The 9,947-nt window shown below is 36.4% G+C and overlaps 1 protein-coding gene across 7 annotated transcripts; it reads left to right on the top strand.

Moving 5' to 3' along the window:
• The first annotated feature begins 568 nt into the window (after nt 1-568).
• LOC137814350 (uncharacterized) lies at nt 569-8,864 on the top strand. 7 transcript variants are annotated; one of them, XM_068617041.1, is made up of 17 exons: nt 651-1,045; nt 1,908-2,069; nt 2,190-2,306; nt 2,389-2,473; nt 3,500-3,608; nt 3,744-3,811; nt 3,918-4,043; nt 4,149-5,236; nt 5,552-5,752; nt 5,851-5,911; nt 6,677-6,790; nt 7,064-7,177; nt 7,259-7,365; nt 7,738-7,777; nt 8,166-8,229; nt 8,356-8,521; nt 8,597-8,864. In XM_068617041.1, exons 1-13 carry the CDS (start codon nt 984-986, stop codon nt 7,358-7,360), a joined length of 2,409 nt encoding a protein of 802 aa, XP_068473142.1. In that variant the 5' UTR covers nt 651-983; the 3' UTR covers nt 7,361-7,365; nt 7,738-7,777; nt 8,166-8,229; nt 8,356-8,521; nt 8,597-8,864. The 7 variants fall into 7 exon arrangements, with proteins under 7 accessions (XP_068473139.1, XP_068473142.1, XP_068473140.1 ...); XM_068617039.1 differs by lacking the exon at nt 7,738-7,777; XM_068617040.1 differs by lacking the exon at nt 8,356-8,521.
• Nucleotides 8,865-9,947: the final 1,083 nt, after the last annotated feature.

Below are 9,947 nucleotides of genomic sequence, written 5' to 3'. Positions count from 1 at the left end.
CACGAGTGTTTTTGTGAGGGTTAAAGTATTAGTTTTATGAATAAAATTTTAGGACAAACATATTTTACTTCATTCGTTTAATTTAAAAAATATAAAAAAATAAGTTTTGCAAGTTAAAAAAAATACTAAAGCATTTTTTTAGCATTTTTTTAAACGAAGTCAATAGTCATTCCATTTAGGGTATTTAACACGTTACTAATTAAAATAAAAAGCAATGTTTTTTCTTGCGTGTTTAGTAACATCTATGTATGAAACTTACGCCAAGATGTAATAGATATTTTCAACGACTTTAAAAATTAAAATTGACTTATGTTTTACATTTTCTATCCACATTAATTAATATCTATAATATTCTTAATTTTTAACCATTTCCATATTTTTTAACAATTAATAAATTAAAAGAACATAGTTTTAGACATAATAAAAAATGTAAAAATATGACATAATAAAATCGTAATGAGTTAATTAATATTATTATCCATGTTTCATAAATTTGACTTGGTATCGTTTTCCTTGGTTTGAGAGAGTCCATTTTGGTCCTAAACCTAGGTTGGTTTCACAAATCCTTAGGGCTGTGGGATCCAACGGTGTAGGTGGAGAGATCTGAAGGCATGAGAGGGGAGAAAAAAGAAAACCCACGCATTTCCCTTAATGAGAGTTTCCTCCCCGAAAGTGTTGGAAATTGCAGGGGAAGGCCCAAAAGATGGGAATTCCTTTTAGCGTGGTGTGGTCGGGCTAGGTCTGTCTTCGAAATGAAACAAAGACGGAGGCTCTGAAATAAAGGCATCCCATTCGAGAGAAAGAGAGAAAGAGAGAAAGAGAAAGAGAGAGAAGAAGACGAAGAAGAAAGAAGAGGGTAGTGTGTGTTTGTCTCTGTCTCTGTCTCTGTCTTCCTTCGAAACCATGAATCTCCTCTCTTCCCTATAACTCTTATCAGATTCGATCCTCTCTTCTCTTCTCCCAATTTCGCCTCCTCCCCCAAAATGACGGGATTTTCTCGCTCGCGCGATCGCGCTTCTTCCTCTTCGCACAATTCCAACAGCAGGTCCATTTTCTCTAACTCGATTCCCTTTTCTAACGGAAATTCGTTTTGATCTTACGCCTGTTCGCAACCTTTCTTTCAATTTCTCGCCGAATCCGCGGAACGGATGTCAGTATCGGATTCTTTCTTTTCTGATTTTGCCGGACTTTTCAATTTCGCCTAATTCGCTTTTGTTTCTTTGACCTGTTGATGTGGCGGCGTGTTCGGGTTGCTTTCTGATTAGGATAGTTAAATAATGGTGTTGTTCTTGATGGAGGCAGCTGGAATTGAGCTTGATGCATGCGATTGCTGTTCCCGAGGCTCGATTTCCGGTGCTGCTGCATGGTTTTTAGGTTGGATCCTGTTTTTCTGTGGAGTGGTTTTAGGTGTTGGTTAACATCAATTCGCAGTTGCTGGCTTGGAAAACTGTCTTGAGTTTTCTTTTGTTTTGTCCCGGACGTCTGTTTGAGTCTTGTGAAGTTAGCTAGGGTTTTCGATGAGATCGTGGTATTGTGAGGTTATGGTCAATATGGGACATAGTGGTTGGGTTTTTGTTGATTATAGATGTTTGGTGGTGGTACTTGTTGGAAAATTTGTGCATGATTTTAATGGATGATCATGGAGAATGGGAGTTTCTTGTCGAAATTTTGTTCTTTCTGACCTTGAATATTGTACGTGTTTAGACTATGCGTGAGATTAGCATGGTGATCTGTCATGCTACTATAAATTGAGAATCCATTCGTTTGTCAATACTTGGATTTTCAAGTTTGTTTTCGTCAACTGAGGCCGAATTACAGAAATGCACTTTCCGTCTTTCAAGTTGAATTTGAAGTTACATGTTTTACTGTACAATATTTCTCTAACCTGATGTGTTGAATTTGGCCAGTGGTAGCAATGTATTCAATTTGCTCGCAAGGAGAGAGATCTCGCCCCGAACAAAATACGTGGCCAAATGGCACTGGAGAGAAGCTTCTAAGTCAAAGTCTAGTCCTTATTCTCGTCCCAAGAATGAGGTTGTGAGAGATGCAAGACGTGGTCTCCTCTCGTGGTATTTACACTACTTTAGTCCATAAGTTGTATTGGCAAAAAGAAGCCTCTTGAGAATGTGAAATTTTGTTTTCAAGAAGAGTCTATTTTGGGGACTAACATCACTGACAATGATTATCAGGGTTGAGGCTGAGTCACTGCGGCATTTGTCAGCTAAGTATTGTCCTTTATTGCCTCCTCCTCGGTCTACTATTGCAGCAGCATTTAGTTCAGATGGGAAAGTTCTTGCCTCTACACAGTAAGTTTTAACTGGCTGATCTCCTCTTTGCTAATTTTAATTTAAGAACTTTTATGATTGAATCTGATCTTGTTATGTGCAGTGGTGACCATACAGTGAAGATAATTGATTGTGAAACGGGAAGTTGCTTAAAGGTGTTAATTGGTCATAGGAGAACGCCTTGGGTGGTAAGTTTCAAATCTGTCTGCTTGCCATTTGCCTTGATTTCTTGTGTTTTTGTTTTATCTTTCTTTTTTAGTATCTTTTGGTAATGATTGTGGTTTATGGAAGGAATATTTTTGCATGAAGATTGATGAGAGGTAGTTTGCTCTGAAGAAGTGACAATTTAATGAAATTGAGTTGATGAAATTCTCAATGTTATTCAATTAGGTGATATCCTGCCATTCAATTTATGTAGCTATTTATTTGTTAGGAAAATATGTGTACAAGGGGTCTTTAGGTGGGGGGAAGGATGAACTGTTATTTCTACTTGAGTGGGCATGTTCTAATTGAGAGAGAAGGGAACTTGCAACCGGGGAAGAAAATTCTTTCCTAGCCACAACATTGTCCAAAACAGGTCTCGTAGTATACTACTACATAAAGAAAATATTAATTATTGTTGCATTATTTGAACATAAAATAATTGACACCAGGCAACAATGTATATAATTGTCTTTATTTCTCAAATACTTTATCTTTTTCATAAACTCACGGCTAAAAAACTCTCTCCTAAAATCAATGGGTACAGCAGAAGTTGAACATGTGCCGTTCATTCCCTTTTTTACTATTTGCCACTTTGGTTTGTGCCACAAAATCCTCTCTTTCCTCCTGAATCCATTCAACAAGACCCATGATCTTTGCTTGAAGCTTAATAATATGTGAACTTTTGCCACATGCAGTGGGTTGAAAATATCATTAACTGGTGTCAGGGATTTAACAATTTCTATAATAAATTACGGGCTTCTCATTTTCAATTAGCAAATTTTAATTATAAAAAAGAATGAGACTGGGATACCCATCCAGTTTATTTGCCAATAAATGGTGGAAGTGTCTAAAATTGTAGTTTGTGTAACCCAAACCAGATGTAACTATTGCAATCCTCCATCTCTCCTGTTGGAAATATTCCTGTGTTTCATGATGCAGTCCCCCGCCCCAAATTTTTTTAACTATGTGCTAATCATACCCTAAATTTGAACTTTGTGCTGATGGTACAGGTTAGGTTTCATCCATTGCATCCACATATACTTGCTAGTGGGAGCTTGGATCAAGAAGTTCGTCTATGGGATGCCAACACATCAGAGTGCATAATATCTCATCATTTCTGTATGTTTACTCATTTGCAATCTCTCTTTTACCTTTCTAAATTACTGTTTAACTGTTACTAAATATGTTCTTTGTTCCTTTCTTTTGTATATCGGTTTCTCTCTGATGAATTCAGTGGCTGTTTTTTTCTCACAGACCGGCCCATTGCATCTATTGCTTTTCATGCCAAAGGTGAAATAATTGCTGTTGCATCTGGCCACAAGGTAGTATTTTTTCTCCCATGTTTTTTAAATCTTAGATGAATTGTTGTGTTTTGTTCACACATTTTGGCGCCTGTTTTTTACTCTGCATTGTGAAATACTGTCTCAGTTGTACATATGGCACCACAACAAGAAAGGTGAAGCATCCTCACCTATATTTGTGTTGAAGACAAAGCGCTCACTCCGGGCTGTGCATTTTCACCCACATGCCGCACCATATCTTTTAACTGCAGAGGTGAATGCATTATAATGTTTTTGGTAGCATATATCCATGCTATTCATTCAGAATGCTATTTTTTGGATTTTCCTTTTGGTTAACATACTTTGTATTGATGTGTAGGTCAATGATCTTGACTCTTCAGATTCCTCAATGACAGAGGCAACATCTCTTGGCTATTTACAATATCCTCCGCCTGCTGTTTTTGTCACAAATATTCATCCTACACAACATATTAGTTGTTCCAGCGAACTACCTTATGTACCTTTCTTTTTTATGCCCTCATATACTCTTGACGAGTCAAGAACAGAACTACATCATTCTAGTCTTGATGTGGGCTCAGGTAGCATGCAAAGTGAGTCTTCTGCCATGGTACAGTTACAGGCAGACACAAGTGCAACAGAACAATATGGGGCTACAGTGTCTCCCATGGATACATTCTCTGAGATGCCCACTAGTTCTCAATCTGGTACAGAATATCCCGCTCATGCTGCATTCTCTAATGGAATGGGAATTGGCCTCAGTAATCTCACAATGGATGGTATGGAGACTGATGAAACCAGACATGCTGAAGGAAGCCAACATGGAAACTCTACTAATACCTATTCTCTTAATGGTGTGCTACATGGACTGTCTAGGCAAACTGCCAACCATGGGGTTCCCTCTGAGTTGGGTCAATTTAACCAGTTTTTTCCTTCTAGTTCAAGAGATCCAATTGCATGGGAGTTTCCTTTTCTCCAAGGATGGTTAATGGGTCAAGTCCAAGTTAGTGTTCCTTCAATGCTTCCTCACATGGGTGCTAGTCGTGACATTCTAGCCCAACAGATTGGTTCTTCCACAATGCCATCTAATTTTTCCAGTTCTAATAATGATGCAGCAATGTCATCTTCAGCAATAACTGGCAGCATCAGCATACCAGGTTCTTCATTGAGATCAGGTTTACGGAATCATTTTTCACAATCCCGTCAACCTGTATATGAATCAGGCAATCTTGCTTCTTCTATTAATAATCCACACGATGGATCCGATATCCAAACAATCATGAATCGAATTCAATCAGAACTTGCTGCTACATCAGTGGCTACTGCAGCAGCTGCAGACTTGCCTTGCACTGTGAAGTTAAGAGTGTGGTCGCATGACATAAAAAATCCATGTGTCCCACTTAATGCCGACAGATGTCGTCTAACCATACCACATGCTGTTCTCTGCAGGTACCTTCTGATGTTATATCATGTGGTTGACATGGTGTAATTTTTTCATATAAAATTTAGAAAATATAGTTTCTGTGCATAATTTGAGTTGAACATTTTTTTTTTCATTTTTCCCTGTGAATGATTTATGAACTTACTATTTGTCACTTAATAGTAATGGTGTTATACATAATTCAGTCATAATTATGTTCATTTGGTGTTCTTACCTCACATGTAATATGCATTTTTTGTATTAGAGTCAAATTATATTCTAATAGTTTATTGTGCTTATTTTTTTTTTTTCATCTCACAAAGTTGGTTTTTTTCCCTTTGCAGCGAAATGGGTGCTCATTTTTCACCATGTGGTAGATTTTTAGCTGCCTGCGTTGCATGTATGCTTCCTCATATAGAGGCTGATCCAGGCTTACAAACTCCAGTACACCACGAGCCTGGTGTTGCAACATCACCAACCAGACATCCAATCTCAGGACACCAAGTTATGTATGAGCTACGGATATACTCCCTTGAGGAGGCCACGTAAGGCTTCTTTACCCAACTTATTGCTTCCAATTGGAACTTCATTCATAAACTTAAGTGAGTCCATTAGAGATTAAAATTGTTTTTATGTTGAACAGATTTGGGTTGGTGCTTGCATCACGGGCAATTAGAGCAGCTCATTGTCTGACTTCAATTCAGGTTTGTGTGCCCTTACTTTTATGAAACTCACACACGCACACTTTGTCTCACACACATACATACACACAATTTGGTCCCTGAATGAACAACTTGTATTGCTTTAGTCTCTCAAAGTTTCATCTATTGAAATTAGTCCGTTGTGGATTTATTTCTTTCCAAATTGACTATTATTGGTACGTAGGGCAATCTTGTTGACAACTTGACACATTTTTGGCCAACCTTTATTAACTCTAGACAGAGTGCTTTCCCATTCATAGTTTTATTTGTTGAAATTAAGAGGTTTAGGTGTAAAGGAAGGAAGATATATATATATATATATATATATATATATATATATATATATATATATATATATATGAGAATGAAACACAAATTGAAATTAATTGTGATATAATTACAATGTATTGATGTGTTCATAAAAGCTAGAGCTTTAACCCTTATTTAGACTAATAATTTTCCTAACTATTAACTAACTAGGAAACAAACGATGATATAAGAAAATATGGTAATCAGTCCTATGAGATGATGAAATAGGAAAACCGATCCTGACGGATATTCTAGATATGATCAATATTTTCTTACATACTCTTTTACTATCTTTTTCCTTTTCTGCACATATCTGTACCACTATTTTGATATTCATGTTTTATAAATTGTTTCTTCTCTCTCGACACAGCCTTAGAGATATGTGCTCCCTTTTGAATGATACATGTTATTAAATTTATTCTTATAATAACTTTTGTGCAACTGCTGTTTGATGTGTAGTTCTCTCCTACATCTGAGCACATACTACTTGCCTATGGTCGACGCCATGGTTCTCTTCTTAAAAGTATTGTCATTGATGGAGAAACAACATTACCTATATATACAGTGCTAGAGGTAAGATGCTCTCTCTGAATTTAAATTTTTCTGATGTGAATTGCTCTCATTTGTACCCACCCTTTGTAGTCTGTATAATCTTTAGTATAAAGTGCCATTTGCTGGTTTTGGATCATGACATTTATGCTTAAACTGTTGTCTAGACAACTGTTCAACTATTTGTGCTTAATCTATGGGCTGACACCAATTGTTGTCGTTCATATCATCTATTCCCTTATTGTTTTCAAATGGTTTTAATCTGAATTTCATGTCTGAATTTGCTTTATTTTGTAGGTATACAGGGTGTCAGATATGGAACTTGTTAGGGTGCTTCCTAGTGCAGAAGACGAGGTCAATGTGGCATGCTTTCATCCTTTTGCTGGGGGAGGACTAGTTTATGGAACAAAGGTATGGTTTTGCCGGGGGGAACCAATGATGTATGCTTTAGCTTATATTATATAAGTGGTAATCTTTTGCCTGTGGTTGTAGGAAGGAAAGCTTAGGGTTCTCCAGTACGACGGTGCTCATGCAGTGAATGGCAACGGACCAAGTTACTTTCCTGAGGAGACCATAATTGGAGTCAGTCAGTGAGCAAGGTTATATATTGATTCTTCTAGAATTTATAGTTTATTTGACAACTGGGAAGAAACGGGTGGTTTTGATTTTCTTTTAGATAATATTTTGATGAGTAAAATCATCAATGTCAAAGGAGGATTAAGGGTAGGCTATGCTGATGATGCAATCACCTAAACTCTGATGTGATGATCATGCCAAAACGACATCCTTTTTTTTGGTGGGGTGAAACAGCCATGACAGTTACACTTTTATTTTAAGGATAAATTAGGGGAGTCTAAGCCAAATTGATTTTAAATTATATTTTGCAAAGGTAGTTGTCAAAGTTTGAGTCTCTCGCTTCTGCTTTTGGATCAGTATTTCATAATAACTACAAACCAATCCTTTTTCTGCAGCTATACGATATTTGATTTTCATTCGATGGGGGTTTTAGAGGTTAGAAAATTACATATTGGATTTTGCGTGATTCATTGCCTTCGTATGAAAACCGTGTTGCCTATGAATGTTGGAGGATTGACCTGTGTTAAATGCGAAAAGGAGACGGGGTTTGTGACGTGTGGTCTCTTATTTGGTTCGAGTAAATGTCAGAATGGTTTCCGAAGAGTCGAATGAAAATTTGTTTGATTGTTTCAAAGAATAATCATTTTGACTTTTTGTAGTATTCGCTTGTAGGAATTACTTCTCCTTATCCCTCTTCCGAAGAGTGAAATTAAGGAACATACTAGCTTTTGTTTTTACAATGGCATTCCTTTACGTTAATGTGCATTTGGATCATAATTATTGGTATGTTTATTTATCCTTACAAATGTACTGCCTGTTTTAGGTTTACATAAATGATTGGACATGGAATTCAAAGATTTGATTCACATTACAGTGCAACATACATGGTAAGCATTTTACACCAGCCCCAGTCCTTTCAAATGCTTGCGTTTGTGGTAATGTGAAATATATAAAACCCATACAAGATAAACTTTTTTATGCAAGTAGTGGATACGAAATATTTTTTGTTTCAGGATAATTATAGGGAGAGGTGGACCTCTCAAGCAGTTGAGCTTTCTCACCATAAGATGTACTATTTAGTCAGAGTAGAGATTCTCTCACCTTGATTTTTAATCAACAACTCAATCATTGAAGTTATTGAAAAAACAATTCAACCACTTAAAGCTCAACTCTTGGGAGGTACAAACTCTGATAGAAATTGTCCTTCTTTTAACGTGCATGAGGTTTTAAAATGTATTTCTTATCCCCATGCAGCTCTCTCTGCCGATGATCTGCCCAAACATCACCATATCCAGTGCTGAGCCCATGCAACCGCTGGTGGAACTTCACTCACTGCATTAGAAAATGTATATTTTTGTATTATCCATGTATGAATATGTACTAACATTTTCCTTTGTTAACATGTTTGTATTTCTTGTTCTTCCCTCCAACCCCCTCCCTCTCCCTTCAACCCATAAGCGGGCATCTCCGTTTCTACCTGTGTAACGTTAGTAGTCAAAGAAAATGTTTTTTTTTTTTTTTCTTTTTTCTTCCCCTGGAAAGTCTCTAGCTACACGACATGGCACTAAATTACACCATGCGGACGCCAAATATTTAATATATCCATGTTATGTAGGTCCTGTCCTGCGAGTATGGAACCCAAATATTTTCACGTTTAAGCTTTTTGGAATATTACCAAGCCACTAAGTTTTTCTTATGGAATTTATTGAAACCTGTCTATGTAAACAGAAACAATACTATCGAGGTCATAAGTTATTTTACCCTCCTAAGTAGTATATTAATTTTAAATATCGCTGTATCTAAGTACATTCCTGGTTTGGAAACCCGATTACATACTAGTGGAAGGGATCGTACAAGATCATCAATTTTGAAAATAAGAGCACTGCCAGTGAACGTTCTAAGTTTTGCTGAATGTAGAAAAGGAAATGTTATATGTTTGGACATATTTTAATATTCCATGAAGAAAGTATGTTTATAAAACTGTTCTTTAAAAGTGTAAAAACAAAATAGAATAGAAACAATAGGAAGTGGAAATGAGTGGATAGGTATATGTCATGGGACACGCAATGGTGTGGTAATTGTAGGGCACGGCACAAGTTGTCGTTGGTCTTCCCTCCTTAGTGAGAAAAGTTTGAATTGGTTTTTGCCTCTTTCTTGTGGTTGGGTTTTGGTTAAATTTCATTTTCTTATTCATGAGTTGTAACATCTTTTCAAATTTCAACTCGTATCAAATATAAATTTGGTCCCTGCTTTGGGGAGTAAAACAAGATAGAACGTATAAATGCAAGAATCCAAATAGATGGTTGCTAAACTGCTGAAACAAAAGATACTCACCCTTTAAAAAAACAAGAAAGAATTGGAGGAAAAGGATGAACACGATAAATTCCAAAGAAAAAAAGAATGTAGCCATTATAAAGGGCCATGTGCAAGTCTTTTTCTGTAAATACAATATCTAAAAACCGTGTACTTATCTGCATGTCGTCCACTCCTGCTATATTCCACTTCAAAGAAGGAAATTATGTTAAACAAATTATTTCCAAACTAGACAAGTTATAAACCAGGCATCAATAATGATAAATATTATTTAAAAACATTTAATTAAACA

The sequence above is a fragment of the Phaseolus vulgaris genome, chromosome 1 (assembly GCF_000499845.2).
Source record: "Phaseolus vulgaris cultivar G19833 chromosome 1, P. vulgaris v2.0, whole genome shotgun sequence".
NCBI classification, from domain to species: Eukaryota; Viridiplantae; Streptophyta; class Magnoliopsida; order Fabales; family Fabaceae; genus Phaseolus; species Phaseolus vulgaris.
Note: the sequence above shows the minus strand (reverse complement) of the source record. Positions and strands in the feature narration are given on the sequence as shown.

Bases quoted from the DNA above. Each gene is read 5' to 3' on its own strand.
- LOC137814350 (XM_068617038.1), top strand. From the start codon at position 984: ATGACGGGATTTTCTCGCTCGCGCGATCGCGCTTCTTCCTCTTCGCAC. The intron at 5,237-5,551 runs GTACCTTCTGAT...TTCCCTTTGCAG, and splicing joins CCACATGCTGTTCTCTGCAG to CGAAATGGGTGCTCATTTTT. The intron at 6,791-7,063 runs GTAAGATGCTCT...TTTATTTTGTAG, and splicing joins CTATATATACAGTGCTAGAG to GTATACAGGGTGTCAGATAT.